Genomic DNA, 20,662 nt, shown 5'->3' with positions numbered 1-20,662 from the left:
GATTTTCTGAGTAACTACCTTAACACTGTTCATTAACATGAGACTAGCTTCCTATATAGAGGCAATACAGCTATATAGTAATGGAAGGTGATGTGGCAAATATATATTATAATACTTCAAGAAATGTTTATGATATTGACTTTTCTAAGATCTGATAATCTGTAAAAAAATACTTTCAAAAACTATGAATACAATCACTGTGTTTACATGCAAAGATTTTTGCCAAGCCGACTGAATAAATTCTGATTATAGATTAAGACTGAGGTGTTTATACACTCACTCTACTCAAAAATCTGAAGGAAACCACCGTTTCCAAGCACACAATTAATCCCAATTAAAATTATGCGCATGCGTAGAGTACCACTTCGTGTAGACGTTACCATTACAACGAGCATCACGTGAGTCCAGTCAGTGTGAAACGAGCAGCAGTGTGTTTGCCTGAGTTTTCAGCTGCCGCACTTGTGTTTTTCATCGCTTTAAAAATATGGCAGACTTAGGAAAACATACTTCACATGTACCTGTTAAAGAAGGGTGAGAGGAAGACGTCATGTTCCGAGATACATAAACTGGACACCCGTCCCACTGCTGTCTTTTAAAGTTCAAAGCGTAAAACTTCGTCTCCTCTGCAGACCAGTTTCTGCTCCCGCCATGTTGAACATTATAAACTTTCGCTATGACGAGAACGCACATGCGCAGAACGCACTTATACTTTACGATTGTGAATGTAATCAGATACAGGTGTTTACATGATTATTATTCTTCTGTTCGACAGATTATTTACAGGATTACCCACTTCGGTCAATCAGATAGAAACTGTATTCCGAATGGCCCAATCGGACTAGTCTAGGCTAAATGATGTGTATACATGGATGTGTTCTATTCTAATTGAGCTATTAGTCGGATTATTAACGAATGATCAGGCTGCATGTAAACATGGCTAATGATTTGCATTCAACACGTCATTCTGCACTGCATTGAATGCACTTAAACATGCCTAATGTTGCTCTCTTTGCAATGAAACATGCAGTTGGGCAATGTTCTCTAAGTACAGACAATATCCACAGTACAGTCACAAAAGCATATGGTGATATACTGTGATATAATTTATCACAATAAAAGTAAATATTGTCATATTGGCCACTCCTACTCTGAGGATCTGTCCAAAATCTGGTCAGACTGTGGTTTTTCCAGCAATTGTATGCATAGAGCATGTGTTTGTATGCATGAATTGAAATTGTGTGTATGTTTCATTGTTTCTCTTCGTGTGTGGCATGCTTTTGTCTATCTGTGTATTTGTTTTGTGCTCGTGTGTGAGTCACTGGTGTGCACGAACGTATGTGTGAGTGTTTTCTGCCTTTTCACACACTCCATTGTTGGATGCTCGTGCTTCCTGACTCTCCAGCATGCACAGCACAACTTCCTGCTGGCTAAAACAGCCGGTGGGGGAGCACAATGAAAACCATCTGGGCACTGCTGAAGTCCGCACACAGACACACACACACAGACCTCTGCAGCACGGAAAGGCTGGCAGAACCACCAGGATCTGGGCACTGGCAACTATTCCGGCCAATGTTCTACAACAGGAAGGACAAAGAAATAATGATTCCTGAAAAAGGAAACAACAATAGAAACCTGCTTTACTAGCACAGCACTGACAGTGCTACCACCCAGGGAGCACCAGACACCAAGGAGAAATGGCAAACAGGGAATGAAAATCAGAAGCCAGAATTGTTCACAGTGGTGCTGATATGAACCAGGCGGGAACCAAAGCTAACTCCCAGAAAGCTAGTACAGTTTTTGGCTATAAATATGCTGCCTGATGTCTGAAACACTGTTTTATAATAGTTTTGAGATAAGATTTTGGTCTAAAATGTATTTTTAAAAGCCATTCATGGTGGAGAGGTACATGCAGCTCACTATGTAGCAAAAGAGTATGCAAAGAAAACTATTTTATCATTATCAACAATACATATAAAAACTCAGAGGACACCTGTAGGTTCAATGGTCATTTAGGGTAATAAGTAAAACTACATACATTTGTATGCTAATGCAAATGACATGTTTTGTTGATTTTCTAAGTGAATATAAGTTCACATCCTCTACACACTTAATGCACAATTTAATGCACAATTACTGTTTATTACTATTATATATTGTTGAAAAAAACGTAAAATGTGGCCTGTGCAAAAGTTTTCTAATATATTAAACTCAGCAAATAAAGAAAAATTGTGCACTGAAATTTGAAGAGAAGTGACATATCAACACAACTGGAGGGTTCAAATTTTGCATGCTGGATCACGACTCCTGGTTCCTATCACCCACTGTAAAGAAATCTGATTTGGTAAAATTCTCTACAATGGACCACTACACATCAAACCACTCTGAACGACTACTTACTTATCTCAATGACTGAACTATACAGACATTTTTAAAAATCAGTAGAATACCTCTTTAATAATGTTTCAATTTCATTCAACTTATTTTGACTAACATACAACTAATACGCTACTTACTGGGCACAAAATGCTGGAGTATTGACCGGTTAAAATAGTTACAGTTTCCATTAACACTTTACTGTAGGGTACTGATCATAAGACTATGTGACACCTACATAAGCTTGTCATGACAACTGACATAACCCTACATAAATGTTTATAAATGCTTATTCCAATAGGTGTAATTTGCTACAAAAGTTACATTTGCCAATTTTGATCAAAGGTAGCTAAAGTAGTCTTTATGACAGATGACACATGTTGGAATAAGCATTTATAAACATTTATGTAGGGTTATGTCAATTGTCATGACAAGCTTATGTAGGCGTCACATAGCCTTATGAACAGTACCCTACATTAAAGTGTTAACCAGTTTTCAACTGTGTACCTGTTTTCAATTAATTTCTGTGAAAAATATTATAACCCATTTGGTTTTTATTTCCGTTCCCTGTACCATTTCTAAAACCTTATGCTGCACTGGAGCTGGTTAACCACCTGAAGCTGCCAGAGGTGCTGTTATAGACAGACCAACAGCACACTGATACAGCCTGACCTCTGAAAGGGATCAGCTTAAGATGGAGAGACTTGGAGAGGAGGGATTAGCAGATGAGGAGAGGAGAGAGAAAAAGAGAGAGAGAGAGACAATAAGTCACCCGATGTAATTGGTCCTCAGTGATATCTCCAGTTCTCTCAGAACTTTGGTGGATTCCTGAACCCGCCTGCGGAATTTCTGCGGAGGGAGAAAGAGCTGATTTTTTATCAGACAACAAAAAAAAATCTTTTGAAACACCACGGAGCCTTGCATTCAGAGAATGTTAGAAACATAGTGCGTGTTAGGAACACAATGCCAGTAGTTATCTCTCCGTAGTAGCCAAAATGAGTCAAGAGAAATGACCTCAAGGCATGAAAAGCAACAGTTATGATTACAGAGGAAGAAACAAGGCCTACTGTCTGAAAAGAGCTGGTTTGTTATGAATGTAGTAAGATTTCTTTATTGCATTGCAGGATGTCATTTGGCTGAGAAAGACTGCATATTACATTATAATTATATTTCTATATTAATACTGGGGCTCTAAAACAATGATTAATCACGATTAATCACATTCGTGTCACTGACTCAAACATGACCCTAAAGAAAGACTTTATTCCATTTAAAAGCAATGTATTGGTATACATAGTGCTATATAAGTGTACAGAAAGGGTTTCAACAGAATATATTTATTATTTTCAACAATTAAATAACATTATTTGTATGAATGCAAGTTCACATGAAGTTCACATGAAGTTCACATGAAAATCACATGATTTCTATAGAGTAAAAGCAGTTTCCAGTTGCATGTTCCAACCAATAAGCGTATGAGCACTACTACTACTACAAATTAATTCGGACTGCAGCCCCTCAGTAAAAAAACTATTTAAAAAAACTATTAAGTATTTAGATCTTAGATATTTACAAGAATTATATTATTGATCTATTTAAACCCAAGAGATCAAGACAACTGGCACAGTAATAAGCTAAATATATAAGAAACCATCATTTATAGGGTACTTTATACAGGGAGGAGGCTACAGTTTTTTTAATGTTTTTTTTTGTTTAAAGTGAAGTTAAAAGATTTAGATTTAATTTTTAAATAAAAAAAAAATACATTTTCATGTCCCTACTGAAACACAAGGAGTTTTAGTCCATTGGCAGGGCCATATTTTAGCCACACTCCCTGCATTTTAGAGCAGGAAGTGAGACTGCATCCCTGTTCCTCATGGCCACATGGTCAGCAAATAGATCTCATTGTTTTAAAGTAAATGTGTCCCAAAGTCAGTGTGTAACTTTAATAATTTTACATGCGTACAATAGTTCAAAGCTGTGTAGAGCTTTTGGATTCCTGTTACGTCCTGCTTCCTGGAGCGTCCCACTTTGCTATTGCTTTTGTTAGTTCACTGCTTGTTAATTTATCAATGAGCATACTGTGAGCACTGTCTAGAGCAGTCTACCGAAGGTGCAATGCATTAAACTTGAAAGAAAATGCACTAATAATAATGTGCTTAATGTGTTACTAACACAATATCTTTGACAGCAGTCATTCACATGCAATTTAACAGGCATAAACTGTGTGTCCCGCCTTACCTTGCGAGTAACTCCTGGGTCTAAAAAGCCTCTCAGTTTCTGAATGTATGTGTGTGGAGGGTTCTTCACTTGGAAGCGCTCCTAGTACACAGTATAGAGAAACACAAGCAGACATGGACAGACAAACATTAATGAAGTTATCACATTTCGTGGAACTCATTTAGTCATCCTCTTTAGTGTTAATGCCATTTAATGATGGATTTTCTTAATTCAGCTTTCCTAATTTACTAAGTGAGAGACTAGATTTATCAAATGATTCACTGTTTTCTGGCCCACTAAAGCTTATTATAAGAACATGAACATTACACAAGACGTTGTCCTTCTTATGGTTTTATTAAATTCTAAATGCATTGCATTGCAAACACAGCATACTGCACTGTGGCATAACATACACATGCTTTTCTGTGGGTAACGATGTATAAATCTGTCGTTGTTCTGCATGACTCATCACAAAGTGTTTTGGTCTCTTCAGAAAGTTACATGTTAATTCAGTGCTGAGTGTATCTTTTTATAGACAATATCAAATCTAACACAGATAATGGGGTTAACACACTGAATGTAGATTCTTTAAGAGTTCTTCAGTAAAGGCTATGGTTCTATATAGAAAAATGAACACTCAAAGAACCACCTGAATGCAGAAATGGCTCTTTGCATGGTCACATAGTTCTTCGCTATGATGGAAAACCAGTTTGGGAATGGTTCTTTAAGAAATGATTACTATATAGCACTAAAAAGGGTTTCACTATTGTTAAGAGTCAAAGAACGCTTTTTCAATACCATCCACAATTAATCAAACATGACTGACCAATACATTGGGGAACTTGGTTAAAATTAGCCAATTGGCTAACATTAGATTTCAGTTTTTATGGACTATGGTGCATTAATTCATATCATATTGACAGGCTTGTGTTTGTATGGCTTTTCTATTTCTGTTTTATGTTTGTATGGCTTTCTATTTGGTACTGTTATGGCATATTTATTATTTTATTTTGAGTCTAATTTTGTTTGAGATGCACTTAATTATTCTTATTTTGATTGAAAGATGTACAATTTTGAACAAATATAGGTATTTAGGGCCAGTTTCCTGGGATAAAGCTGGGATTTCAAATGGAAATTTTCCATTGAAAGGAAATTATAGTAGATGACTAGGCTTAATCCCTGTTTGGGAAAACAGCTCATAGTGCACAATGTGGAAGGAAAGTCTGTGTTTCTGTGGACTGATAAAAGTGCAATAAGACTATTTTGTTCCTAAATAATCACCATTTCAATATTGAGCAAAACAATGGTGATTATCATGTAGTCATTGTCATGAAGTTCTATGTAGGTCACAATAAAATATTCCACCTGGTCGCAGATAAGGTCCCACTTCTTTTCATTATCGTACTGGCGGAGGAGTCTAGCTTTGTCCGGGGGCAGATTCATTGAGTTCTGAAACACACGGAAAAAAGACATGCATCAGCAAAACACAGGAAGTTGTGCACTCACGTCCCCATAACCATGGAGACGATCTCTCAAAAATGCCTCTCAGGACCAGCAAGGCCTATGTCCCCAATCTGGGCCATCACTTCCTACGTCGGTGTCGAGCAGCATCCTGTCGCATGACATCATCTGCATGTCCTGAGGTGTCCTCGACTGAGCTAATCTGTTCATAGCATAGGCTAGCGAAACAAAGCAGGCCTTGTTCATCTCCACAATAACAACATGGCTACTGCTCAAAGGAATAACTTAATTTAGCGGTTACTGTGCATTACTGAGAGGGCAACGACTGTGTCCTCAAACTAGACACAACATGAAAAAAGCTTAACATACACAGTACCCATCTTAGGTTTGAACACACCTAGTCATAGAAGGGTGTACCTTTATTTTTAATGTTTCCAAATTTTTGAATAACAGTGAAGATATTACAAATATGAAATAACACAGCTGGAATTACTAGCATCAGAAATATTGTCCCTCTACCAAACCACAACACAGTAACAAGAACAGACACAATAACAAGGACAGACATTCCATAAAGTAACTTGTACTCAGTAATTAAGATGATACAATATTTGTGGTTCACCATTTCCAACTGTAAATTTCACTGAAGTTCTAAAAGAAAAGTACTGTTCACAGGGCAGCATTTAAAAAAAATGTTTTACATAGTACAGCCTGACCAATATATTGGTTAGGCAGATATATTGGCCAGTACTGAAAAACCACACTTTTACTCGTTTAATAATTTTGCATATAATCAACAACATGTGATCTCCAGATGACAGAGCGAAAAGAACCCAGGGAAAATCACCCCCTCTATAAAGACAAATTCCATTGATTCTCTAACATTTCAACAATGCATCATTCAAATTTAAATAAAATCATTCAGATTAGTTAGAATACTATATTGAGAATTGTTCGCAGTGGTGAAGGTAACCAGACATCCAAAAAAATATTTAATGTCTCTAAAAGCTACCTCCCTAAAATTCATTGCATGATATGGTTATGAATACATTTCCTGATGCCTGGTTTTAAGATAACGTTTTGGCCTAAACCATATTTTTAAAAATCCATTCATGGCAGAACAGTACATACAGTAATGCTTTAATGCACTCTAGTACAAACTTTTCAAACTCAGAAGACAATTATAGAAATCTGATTTGGTAAGTTTCTCTACAATAAACCATTTCATGAATATGAAATATCTTCATTATCTTTGTTTTAATCTCAACAATTAAATTATGCAGAAATTATTCAAAAAATCAGCACAATTCCCCTGATGAACAAATATACCAATATATATGAAAAAATATAGCATTATGGTTAGAATAACAAAAACATGTACAATATTAGCATATTAGCACTTTAGCATGTGAATAACATGTTATAATACATCTTTATGAAGAAAAAAAATAATAAAGCAGTTAACATAAATCAAAATCACGAAGAAATATTTAGGACGTAAGAGTTTCTGCTGGTTATTTCTGTTCATAAAATGTGACAGATGACAACTGGCGATCTAAAATATAAATCTGAAACCATACTTTTAATACCTTAAAATCAGTATCAGAATCAGCCACAAAATGTTCATATCGATTGTGCACTAACACAGGGGCATTAACTTTACTAGTTATATTCGTCTTAGAGGCAAATTTCAACCATCTAAGCATTAGGTCATGTAATATGTAAGTATGAAAACTATTCAGTCAGGTGTATCCAAACTTTTACACACAAATCAGACTGAAACTTCAAAAAATGTTAAAACTCATTCTAGCTCATGCTTGATTTTTACATTATAGTCACGTTTACATCTGAAATATAATAATGGAAAACAAACGGCACCCCACTGCCGGAACACCTCTCATACACTCTGTGATGTTATATGCTATTTGATCCAATCTGTCACAGTTAATGGTTTGTGATATGAACAGCAAACCTCCGAATCTCTTTTCATAAGCTTGCTTTTGAACGAAACCTCCATCTCAGACTGTTTGCTGTTCATTATAAAAGAGCACGTGGAGAAAGAGATGCAGGCGGAGTGTGCCGCCATGTAAATGATCACTCAAGAGTGAAAAAACAAATGGTGTTTATTCTGGAGATGGCATTCACACCCCCATCAACACCAAGCTCTGAGCTCCGGCACCCTCAGCCTCTCAGCCTCCACACTGGGCTTCAAACTCACTCACCCGAAACACAGTGACCTGCTAAAATAGCCCCGCAGATCAGTCGGGAGAGTTAAGTGAGCAGAACTATATGCACTAGGAGTTAGTTGCAAAATTTTATGTTTTTGCAGTACATTTTGATCACTGGGTACCTCGCGTTTTAAGCGCCCTGTACAGTTGTGTTTTGTCTTGAGTGCTCCAAGCACACTAATTTGAAAACGGTTTAACTCGAAGTGGTCAAATAGCGTATGTCACAAGGGTTTTCTTCTGCTCTAACCAATCAGATCAAAGTAGAGATGGAAAGATCGATCAGCTATCAGAATCAGCCAAATAGGCAATCATGATCTCAACCGACATTCCTCTAATTCGGCCATGGTGAGAGCTGATTAGTGATGCAAAATATGTTAGCCAAACTTCGCTATGTATGCTGAACAAAAACCATTCAGGAAGTTCTTTACAATATCTGAGGGGGATATGTGGTTGCAATCATGGCTTGGAGCTTGTTGTTGATAGAAGCGCCATGTTTGCTACTTAATAGTAGCAGTTAAACTTCTTAGCCCATATAATTTTAAAAATGAAAGCTTGCTAGTGCAGCTAACTGACAGTTACAGCATCATTGCTGCTTAGCAACAGGAAAACAGTCGCATTCCATTAATATTCACTAGGGCAGCACCATATGTATAAGCACCATACTGCAATCATATTTCTTGGCCTATACTGTTTATACACTGTTGATGGTGAATTTCTGATTACATGATTAAGAATGGGCCTGCATTAATTTGAGTAAAATTATTTAGATTTGTTGGATTATGTGCCTTGATTAATAAAAATACACAGAGGCACTCATTTGGAACATCTGAGGTTGTTCAGAACGCTTGTAGCACACAAAAAGAACATAAAAACTCAATAGCCTACTGTACAGGCAAAAATCACAATAATGACTCACAAAGAATTCGTTGTGCAGCCCTAGCACTCAAACACTACTAGAAACAACACAGTGTTCCAGTGGTGACTCCATGATTTGAGGCGATGGAGTATTTTTATGTCGTTTTCCACTGCAAAGTGATTACGTCTTTCCACAAGCTCATATGAATCACTCTTATGGACGAATCTCCTGGGAAATATTAGCTCGCAACTACTGTCTCTCATTCATCTTAGTGAAATTTGAATGAAGTGTGGTGGCAAAGCTGGTCAAGCTTCAGACAACTCCACCCTGGCTCAAATGTCAAACACAGCAGGGTGACGAGCCAAAACGACGCTGCAGTGATTCGGCTTTGGTGGAAACCACATTCAGCTCTCAGACAGACATACCATGTACAATGACCACAGTTTGTAATGTCTGCTAAAGAGGCCCAGCAAATGAACTGTCGGAGATGAGGCCCTGGAGAATGTTGTTTGGCTCTTGCTTGCATCTAAAGACGCTGGAGAACTCTTACACTCCCGCTTCCTGAAAAGACTTCATTTCCAATTTTTTTTTTCCTCCTCAAAGAAAGTGCCGCCGTGCATTCCAGATGTCCAGCACTACAACAGGAATGCGTCCTGTTTATAATACTACAAATCAGCTATAAATTCACTCACGTTTTTTCCCCCTCGCTGCAAGAGGCGACGGGTTTTTACGAGAGTCTTTTTCTCCTTCATTTGAAGCCATGGAAGATCTCACATTTGGGGGAGGCGTGCATGTATGCGTATTCTCCCTTTCCCCTAAATGAAATGTCAGTAACGAGGTGGGTGCCTCCCACTCTCTGTAGCTCAGTGCATTTCTCCAGTTTATGAAGAATGCAAACAGCAGCCTACTCGCTAGTGAGCTCACAGCTTCCAAATGTTTTCACGCAACAAACGTCTGAGAACAATAAAGACAAACTGTTCCTGTCAAATGGAATTATAACAACACAAACAGTCTGGAGACAACTACAGTACTGTGCAGAAGCCATATTCCACCCTTCATTTATTTAATTTCTAGTCAAAAGAGTCATTAAGTACTCGTTATTCATTATTTAGCAGCAGGAAAAAAGCAGAAAACATCCATTAAACAGAAAATTTCACAGAAGTGTCAACAACTAAACATCATATGAATTTTTTCAGTAGTAGAGTGTCCACTCTTTGCCTTGAGTTTGTGGTGACTTGTAGTGTTTCAAAGAAATCTGCAGGGATATTTCTCCACACCTCCAAAATTCAGTCTTAGAACTTGGTTGCACTTTCCGCTTCTCACGATCCAAGTTATCCGAAACACATCCAGTGATGTTAAGGTTTGGACTCTGGGGTGGTCAGTCCACTGTTCTGAGAACACCAGCAGCTTCTTTGTTTGATTTGCAAATTTTCTTTTTCGTCCATTTTGTTTTCTCACTAATGCCTTCTTGACATCTACACACGCTTTCAGATATATAGCATTAAGTTGTCTTCTCACAGTGAAAGCAGGAACAGAAAGATCTGTATTTTTTTTAGATCTGAAGGAAGAGTGTCTAATCAAGTTATGTCTAATCACCTCAAAAATATCTCCTTTCTTTACTTGAAATTAATTAAATGAAGGGTAATCTCTGACTTTTGCACAGTACTTTATGTGTATACTGTAGGAGCAATTGGCACCAGCCATGTCACATCAACAAGAAAATGCGAACATTCTGGGTAAATAGCAATGCTCATTACAACATTGTTGTGACTCCATGCATGGGCCCAATATAGCTTAAGAGTAGAGTCTGGACAAATGTTGCTCTCAGGTTGCTACAGACTGGCCACTGAGTGGCCATTTGTGGACCTGAAATTGAATTATGAGGCATTGTAAATGGACAAACTCCAGTCTACTACTCTGTTTGAGCTGGAGCCTGACACAAAGTCAGTAATAGGATGAGCAGATAAGAGATGGAGACCCTTTATCTGATGTAGAATCAGTCAAACCCCACTTTGTTTTCTGGTTCAGTTGTGCAGATTAAGCAGGGGCCTGAGGGCCAGGATTCACTACTGCAACATTAGTTCAGCGAGGGTTTTATACAGGGCCTGGGAGCTTCCTGAAGGGAAACAATTAGTTAGGACTCACAAGGACTAAAACAGTTCAAGAGTCCTGAAACTGAAAGCGACAGCATTTGGGCAAATTCAGTGCTTGGACCCCTAAATATTGCCATTCGTTGGTCATGCTCATATAGATGGAAATTATTAGGTTCATCCTGGACTGTTCTCATTTCTGGTACTAGAGGTTACCATGTGGGAATCAAAGTGATGCTTGTGGAACTTTAGACAGCTGTGGCATTGGGTTCAAAAGTTCTAGTCAGCCACTCCAGACCACAACTATGAATGCTACACTCTGAAACAACAATAATCTGAAGTTCCAGCTGGTAGAAACTTGAAGATTCTGCATGTCTGCTGCTGAACAGGACCACCCTTCTTTTTCTTCCTTCAACATGCAAAGTTCCAATGAACTCAAGTGACATCTCATGAGCTAAGAATTGAATCTGTGGACTACACATGAAAGTCCATGTACAGCTGGAAAATGAATACGTTGGAAAATAAAACAAAGTCAAGGTAAAGAGAGTAAGCATTTTGCCTGTATCCATGGAGGCCAACATGGCAATTCAACTTTCCACCAGGTTGGACTAATTGGTGGCTCATAACCTAATTTTGGTAATCACATTTGACTTCTCCTGCGGGAGATCAAATCTTGTTTTTTCAGCCATGACGGGGGTTTAGGATGTCCCACATCTGAAAGAAGATTTATGAAAGGCTTTTTAAAGAGACCACATTTAAGATCTCTCCATCAGAGTATTAAAAGCAAAACTCCAAATCGACTCCTAAAAAAGCTCTTTAACCCCACAATAGAGTGACACAGGCCACATCAGGGACAAAACACACTTCTGCTTTTTGATCTGAGCTCAGTTCATGAATAGAGAGACTGTGCTGGCACAACAAAGCACCATAGCTACTCTTGTTGGCAAACAGCAAATGCTAAACAATAGACTATGGGGGGATGAGGACAAGCCTGCCAGATTATCTGCTGTAAATAAAAGACATCAAAAGCTTTGCAAAAGTCTCTAGGGCTGGTCAGTATAACAATACCTATTGTTATCACAATACTAAAAATGCACATTAGCCATTCTGAATATCATTTCATGAAGACAGAGTCTATATTGTTTTGTTCTTAGCCTTTAGTGCTATATTGAGCCAAATGTTGACCCAAATTCTTTGATTTCATTAGTCAGGTCTTGCAGGCCTTGTTGTTGAGTGAAGAGCTAGTCGCAGTAGATTTACCAGCGCTTACCAGCTCAGTATGTGCAGACTGGCACTAGAAAGAACTGGTGTAAATGTAAAAGCATGACGGAAATGTCTGCTATGCCCATCATGCCACAGATTATTACTTTGCGATTTGTTTCTTTTTTCACTGTTATATTGCACTCTGTTAGACAAAACAGAAATAACGTAACTGTTTGCAAGACGAAGAAGGACAGGCGGGGTAGATTGGAAACTCAACAAACATGTCTAAATGCCTATATTAGATACAGCAAACAGTGCAATATTATTTTAGAGACGAGCTGAGTAGGTGCAAATTTCTAGAGTATGTGTTAGAAAATACAATAAGGAAGTGTTTAAGTTACAAACTGTCTCATAGTGTTTGGTTTAATTGCAAATTCCATCGATGGTCCAAAATGTCTGCATAAAAAGTTATTCAGGATGTTATGATGTGAACTGCTTCATTCTAAAGAAACTCGTCAAGTCAGAACAGTTCAAAGTGGTGGTGATAGGAACCAGACGTCTAATAAAAGTGTAAATCCAAAAGGGCCACACTTGCATTGTAAACATCATGACCCCTGGTTCCTACCACCACCACTGTAGAGATATCTGACTTGGTAAGTTTCTCTAAAGGGAACCATTTTGCATCAAACTGTGAATGACTTTACATTTCAACCACTGAATAATGCAGATGTACATAATTCCGGTGATTCTTGAACTCTTTTCTAGTTACTCTGTGACTTATGATCTTGAAATCTTGACAAATATCTTGACACAAGTTCTCCATGTCACAGCTATGTCACTTCTGTCTGACTCATCAAAATTTTCCCATTATTACACTGGGTGATGGTTCTGATGTTATGCAAAAAGTCCTGTGGAAAGTACAATTGGGAAAGGAGAAAGCAATGAAAGTAAAACAAAAAAGTAAGGTGAATAAAAATGGTAATTCTTAGTGTACAATGGAAAAAAGCAAAGTGAAAAAGGGGCCAAACAGTGGATGCAAGGCCATTTTGGAAGGTTCAAAGAAATAAGCACTGAGAAAGGGGACACTACCGCAGCGATGTTGGTGTGGCACTCACTTACACACATACAAACACACACACACACACACACACACACACACAGGGGATCTTTGTTAAAGAACAGCAGCTCAAGTACTTGTTGGGTGTCCAATTGCATGAGATATATGAAAAAGAGAACTAGAGAGAGACCAAGGCAGCAGGATCTAGAGAAAATATCCTAGTCACGCACAGCTCTGCCCAGAAAACAGCACCATACACGATGGGAAGCTCAGTGCTGAGAGGTGGTTGGACCCGAACTAGGCAAAGAAAAGTCTCCAATTAATGACATGGAGTGCGTTTATGACTTGCAATGCAGCCAGACATCCCCAAATAAACTGTTTAGCGGGAGGACGAAAAACAGTGAAAGGGCAACAGGAAGTTTCCCATGCTCTTTTTTACACACCAACACTTACAAACAGCTATCATATGACTCTGAAAACTGTTTAAGTCAGCTATACAGCCACTGTTGATCACAATAATATCACAGCATCATCATTCCTCTTTTCCATCTTGGTTATGTGGTATAGTACAAACCACTGATCCAGTCATAATGCTTCTAAAATAGGACAGTGTATTCCTTGGGCCTTATTTGGTTTTATGTTGTTTTTGAGAGACCAGCGGGAGTTCAAGTTAGTAAGCAGCCCACGTTGCTTTTAAAAAAAACACAAACAATGCAAATAAGGTTTGTTTGGGCACCGTCCATGTGCTGCTCTGGGCGTCTGCTCCCATGAACGAGGTCCGGATGCTGGGAGATGTCCAATATAAGCAGTTCAGAAGCCTTCCCAAATCTAAAACTCCTGCAAAAACTCCCTCAAATCATCTTAACTCTAAAACAAAATGGCTCCCTGATTACCATCCAACCAACCTAGGATTGTTGTCATTTTCTTAAGTAAAGCTACAGCAACACCAAGCGTACAGATATATGCCAAGTGCGAGAGATATAAATTGGAGTCCATATCACCCACCCTTATGTAGAGCACAACATCACTTTCAGAGTTATCAATCAATTTCAGATTAGAAATTATAATTTCTGAGTAATTTCTTTAATTCTTGAACTCTTTTCCAGGTACTATGTGTATTGTAACCTTGAAATCTTGAAAAATATGATGCAAGTTCTCTAAGTCACAGCTATGTCACCTCTGACAATTTTCCCATGACTACAAGGGGTCATGCTTTTGGGACAAAACGCCCTGTGGAAAGTACAGTTAAATGAAAAAGGAGAAAGCAACGAAAGCAAAACAAAAAAGAAAGAGCAGTTAAAAAATGTCATTCTTGGTGTGCAATGGAACAAACAACAAAGTAAAAAGGGGTCAAACACTGGATAAGAGGGCAGTTTGGAAGGTTCAAAGAAATAAGCACAGAGAAAGGGAAAACCACCGCAGCGGTGGCGGGGCACTTGCTTACACACATACAAACACAAGAATTCACTTCCAGTAGGAGTTCATTTCTCTTGGCGTCATGTTCAGGTGAACTTTAACCCTGTAAATCTTATAACCTCAGAGGCCTGAGCCAAGAGAAAACAACGGTGAGCTCACAGATGCAAATAACAAAGCAGTTGACTAGCTAACATTAGCCATTCACGGACCGATACATTCCCTCCAAAATCACATCAGGACCACCTATACCTGCCTGATTTTTGCTCCTCCCTGGCGAAGAAAATAGCGAGTTGATAGCTCAGTGAGACAACAGTTTAATGCAGAGATCAAGGCTGAACAATATATATTTCCTTAACTGCTATCATGAATTTGGCTATAGCAGTAATGATACTGCATTAGGCTGCAAAATGGAAATATGATTCTAACAAATATATTTCTATGGATGGTGAGCATCCTCACCAAAACTTACACAATCCAGATGAGTGTCAGTCTGGGGTGGTGCCACACCTCCAAAATTGGTCCAAACGCATCTGGCTGACCAAGAAATGACAATATATACCATATTCCTCACTATAATAACATTTTTCAATAAATCTACTCATAAACAATGTCCCTGTGAATTCACTGGATTCAACTAAAGTCCTTGCATTACAATGGATGCACCACCCCAGTACTCTGAAAAGCACATGATCTAGATAGATAGATAGATAGATAGATAGATAGATAGATAGATATAACTTTGTCATTGCTCAGCTCATATATAACTATATGAACAATATATATATTATTGCAATATATATATATATACAATTACAAATATATCTATGAATGATATATACACGTATATATACATAATACTATAAATACAATATATACGGTATGTTACGTACTGTTAGAGTAAGTGAAAGTAACAAACGTTGGTCAGGAATTATGCGTCTCAGTGGTTAATCATGTTACACCAATGTATTTTAATATATGGCAAGGTATATTGCAATCACAATATCTAGCAAAACAATCACAATATGGAATTTCATCCATTTTGTATAAGCTCCAGCATACAGCATACTCTTGTCACCACTTGGTTGTGAAAAAAATAGGTTCGTAGACTAAAAAGGGGCTCCTGTAGGGTCTGGATCTCCCCTCTGAATGAATCTAGCATGTGTCCGAGTGCCACAGCATTAGAGCACAAGAGCTCCAGACACACATGGCCAGCCTGCTATGTCTGACCGTCTCCGCTATGAGTCCGGTGAAAAACCCCCAGGCACTGAGTGCAGAAACAGGGCTCTGGAGGAATGCACTCTTCTGTCAGTGACGAGTGGACGAGGGGTTTGAGGAGGAAAGACGCTTAGTCTGGAACACACACAGCGTGAAATCCTGCTTACCAACTTATCAGTCAGTTTCACGATGAATGGAACACCAGCCTTTTATATCCATGCTTCTGAAAAAAGAGCATTTTATGTTAAATGTTCTGCACCAGAGTAACGTTCATTATTCGCTTTTTAAAACTTTCTATTGAAGAAAAAGACAGCAGTCATAAAGTGACTACACAGAGAACAGCAATGATAAAGTGAACAATTCCTCTCTTTCAGAAACTAAGCCAGAGAGAAAGTTGAGGGAAACAAACAGCAGGCCACAGACAGGCTATATTTTCATTGTACATTTTTACTCAGTATATCTTGGGCATGTCCAGTGAGAGAAGCAAAGGCTGCTGAGTGTGGCTGGGCCATGCTCTATGCGCCAAAGATGTTTGGATAGGGCTCAAAACAAACGCCCCCCAGCACTGATCCAACAGAGCCTGGCTCTAAGTGGACATCCTTCCGGCCTCAAGAGATGACCAACTGATCTGTGGTCAGTTAAGATGTTTATCTCCTGCAAGTAAACTTAGGGTGCGGTTTGGCTTCTCATTCTGGATCAGCTTTAAACACATTGCAAATGCTGCTACCAATGGACAAAGTCATAAATGATATTGGGAAGCTTTAATGAGCATCTTTTTCAGGAAAAACAAATGACCAGAAGAAAGACGTCACCATGCACATGAGGATTTCACTCTCTAATTGAAGGGAAAATAACTGATTGAAGGGAAATTACTAAAGTCCAGGAAATCACAGAGAGCCTCAAATACAAAAGTCACCAGCATTTGCTAATCTATTGTTCCTCTTGTTCGTCCCCTGGAGGTTGCATGCATTATAAGAGAGAGGCAGAGGAACCCCAGCTGTCACCAGTTTCATATGACCATGTGGACTTCCTTTACCCTGCTTTCAAAACAACGGCATTGTTTCTCACTAATGAATGGATCTTGGGGGTATTTCACAAAGACTGCCCTCAGCTAGCTCCTATTCGACTGTTCAGTCTTTTGGCTTAAGTTAACTGGCTAACTGAGATATCCTGCTTTGTGTAATACCCCCCTGGTTGTTTACATGTTTGTTGGGGCAACAAAAGAGAGGAACCAGGTTGTCAAAGATGCAGATATAGATGTCCACTGTTCTCAGTCTTGTTTTCCAAATCGAACATGGAAGTGTGAGAAAAAAGTTGCGCTCCTTTCTCCGCACTGACACCCGATCTGCCGGCTTTAGCACCGTAACTCGAGCCAGGCAATCACAACAAAGCAATGGCCTCCCTAAAGGCCTCCTCCAGCTCCCCAGCAGAGAGGAGATGCAGGGGAGAAGGCCTGAGGTGTTGGTGGGCTGGACTCCCACCCCCCATTGGTCCTTGTTTACACAAGACAACCAAACAATCTCCATGACGAACGATCGAGGAATGTGGTTTGTTCACACTCACATGCTAATCTCTACTTAATGACCTTATACTTACAGACTCCTCCTCATCAAAGAACTGGAACGTTTTAAGCAATGACACATACACGGAATTTCTGAAGACTGCAATTGCTTGTTAATGCTAATTTTAGTAAGTTTCTTTTAAATCTTACTCAGAAGCTTCTGAATCAGGACAATTATTGTAGTTTTAGAAAGACCAAAATACATCTTGTTTTAAGTGTGCAAATAACTTATTTCACGACTGGAACAAGCAGAAGTAAACAAGTAGGCTTTGCTGAACTTGCTAGATTTGGTTTCTCTTGTTTCAGTTGAATGGTGGTCACTGCCAAGGATTCAGTTCCCTGAGTTCTGTGTGAAGAAAATTTCATAAATGAATTGCAAAAATCATTAAAACTTGTGCATTTGTTCGTGCATTACATCAGCAACTCACTTAAACACTACCACTGAGCCAAATGTTCAAGAATCTTCTGTGCCATATGACTTAAAACTGAGATATCTGTTTTCTAATCATGCTCTTATATCACTTCTGTCCCATTAAAACTTCAACGTATCTTGCAATGTGCAACCCAAAGATGTTGGAGTACTGAAACTTGTCAGTGTCAAATTTAAACAACCTTCATCAGTTTAAAGAGGGTATGTAGCTTCAGATATTTTGGCACTGAAACAGTTCCTTGCCAGATATAATAACTACATTTACATGCACACGACGGTCCAGCTCAGTCAGTCTAAGAACCCAGACCAAACCAAAATATTCACATGAGATGTATACAAGTCTATAAACCTGTTAACATGCATGCCAGCATATGTTATGCACATATGCATATTCATTTTAAAAGTATTGTTGTTGCTTTTCTTCCATCTAATTATATTGAGATCTAACAAAATATTAACCCTCAAAAGTGGGAACCCTATCTCCTTTTTCACTCAGGTTTGTTTTGGTATCATAAAGCTGGCATAACGTGTGGCATTGCAGAAAACATCACAGAATGTTATGTGATCTAAGTATCTACATTTATCCCAAATAACACTTTAATCTGGCTAAGCTTAAGATGACTAGTAGTTGGACAATGGCAATCAAACCATGGTGTTCACATGATCATATTGAGACCAGCAGTCTTAGACTAATATCGAACCACTGGCACATAAACAATGTTAATTCAATTGATGTCTTGGCTTTATTTACCACCTTCTATAGCTTCTTATTGTAATTTCTGTTGGGTCTGCTCACCCACCCAAATCACAAGCTTCTTTGCAGCTTTGAAACAACACTGATATTGCTAATGCGTGAGCACTACTTGAAGATTTGTCAAAATAGTGCATTGCTTTAACCGTGTGACTACAATCTGTCCTACACTCAAATCCCCCAGTATTGCCACAGGGAAAATGTTAATATGAACACAAGGACCCATTAAATCCCCATGAGACCATGCTGATTTGGCTGTTAACAGTTACACAATGTACAGCTGGCCCTGAGGGTTGGTACAGCAAGCCAATACAGCAGTATGTGTGCAGCGCTCTCCTCACCACATGAGCTTATCAGGAGTAATTGAGAGCCTGGAGATCCCTTTAAGATCCTCTCAACACTCCAAGCCTGGAAAAGAAAGGCTTAGTCTTCAAAAACATTCAGCACTGCTCAAATTACAGAGCCCAGAAAAATCAAATCATTTTCATACGATTTGATAGATAACTCTGACTGGTTGGTGGCACTGAATAAGAACTGATCTTACCAGTGGGTACTCATTTGAAACTGGGTGCGTACTAACCGAGCATATAACTGTTATTTTCTCATGTCCTTGAAAAGAAAGACAGCAATTACAGTGTTCTTTTCCATAGAGGAGGCTCTTGCTTGTTTACACATCCACTCTGTGATGTAGGGCAAGGCCACAGTTCTACCCCTCCAACTTTGAGGTGAAGGCCATGCTATACCCAATTTCAGGGCCGTTATCACTAGAGCCGAGCTTGCTTTAAAGCAAGCCTCCTGAAGAGGAGTGCTCTTAGGCATGTCAACTAGTCGAGGTCTTGACGAGGGCGCCAGATGTGAGCACTTTAAATCTACCCGCTCCTAAAACAGTGACAGTGCAGCTTCACTTTCACCTGACCATTAGCGAAGCCTGCAAAACATTAATTACTTTTATGCTCTGAAAAAGGTGTTACTTTCAAATGCCTCTTAAAAAAGCGCAACATACCACTTGTGAGCAGGGCTATTTCTGGACATTTTTCTGGTCGATACGTCACCAGCACGACTGTGTTCTAAGAATGTGAAGCATGCTGAATCAAACGTAAACAGAGCATTAATACAATTGGTGATGAATCAGGCGCTGCGGTAGGTTCTACAGAGGAGGATGTCCTGTTTTGTTTCCGCAGGCAGCCACACAGGAGACTAGCAGGCCAAAGGATTTTGGTGGTCAATGCAGAGCATGCCAAGAATACAGGTACCAAAGAATCGTCCACTTACAAATGTGCATACACACTACAGCACAATCAATGACTGAAAGTTAGCTTGATGTATGTACTGCTGGTGTTTCCACATATAAAAACCTTCCAAAACCAATGAAAAAAACATGCCTTCATTGTAGTAAACAGACGTAGATCTCAAGGGCAGATAAAGGTAATGTTTACAGGATGGCGATTGACTGTACACAGGATATTTTTCTCCTTTTTTATAGTACCTAATCTGTATACCTGCTTCCAGAAGGTCAACAGAACAAGTCTGTGTTAAACAACTATGTAAACTAATGTACTGGGCCACACTGATCATTTAGATAAGAGGTATGTCACTCCTGAAGGGCCACAGCACTGCAGTAATTAGTATTCTACCCGAGTATTTTAGTTTTCTCATTGAACCCTTAGTTAGTTAGTGCCAGCAGGAACAAAAGAATGTAGTTTTTATTAATTAGTTCTCTTCCATGGCTTACTGAAACAAGAAGAGGGACTGTGTTGAGAGTAGCGATGCACCGATCTGACTTTTTCTCTCCCGATACCGA

At 38.9% G+C, this 20,662-nt stretch overlaps 1 protein-coding gene across 6 annotated transcripts in view; it reads right to left on the bottom strand.

Annotated features, from left to right (window-relative positions):
• Positions 1-20,662, bottom strand: part of fmnl3 (formin-like 3) — a 65,485-nt gene that overhangs the window by 35,815 nt on the left and 9,008 nt on the right. For all 6 annotated transcript variants that reach the window (XM_036591872.1, XM_036591873.1, XM_036591874.1 and 3 more), the window contains exons 2-4: positions 5,959-6,042; positions 4,615-4,695; positions 3,146-3,222 (exon numbers count right to left, since the gene is read on the bottom strand). In XM_036591872.1, coding sequence (XP_036447765.1) covers positions 3,146-3,222; positions 4,615-4,695; positions 5,959-6,042 — 242 coding nt within the window. The remainder of the gene's footprint in view (positions 1-3,145; positions 3,223-4,614; positions 4,696-5,958; positions 6,043-20,662) is intronic.

This window comes from Colossoma macropomum, unplaced genomic scaffold, assembly GCF_904425465.1.
Source record: "Colossoma macropomum unplaced genomic scaffold, Colossoma_macropomum, whole genome shotgun sequence".
NCBI classification, from domain to species: domain Eukaryota; kingdom Metazoa; phylum Chordata; class Actinopteri; order Characiformes; family Serrasalmidae; genus Colossoma; species Colossoma macropomum.
The sequence above is the reverse complement of the archived record's forward strand: the minus strand, read 5'-3'. Positions and strand labels throughout refer to the sequence as shown.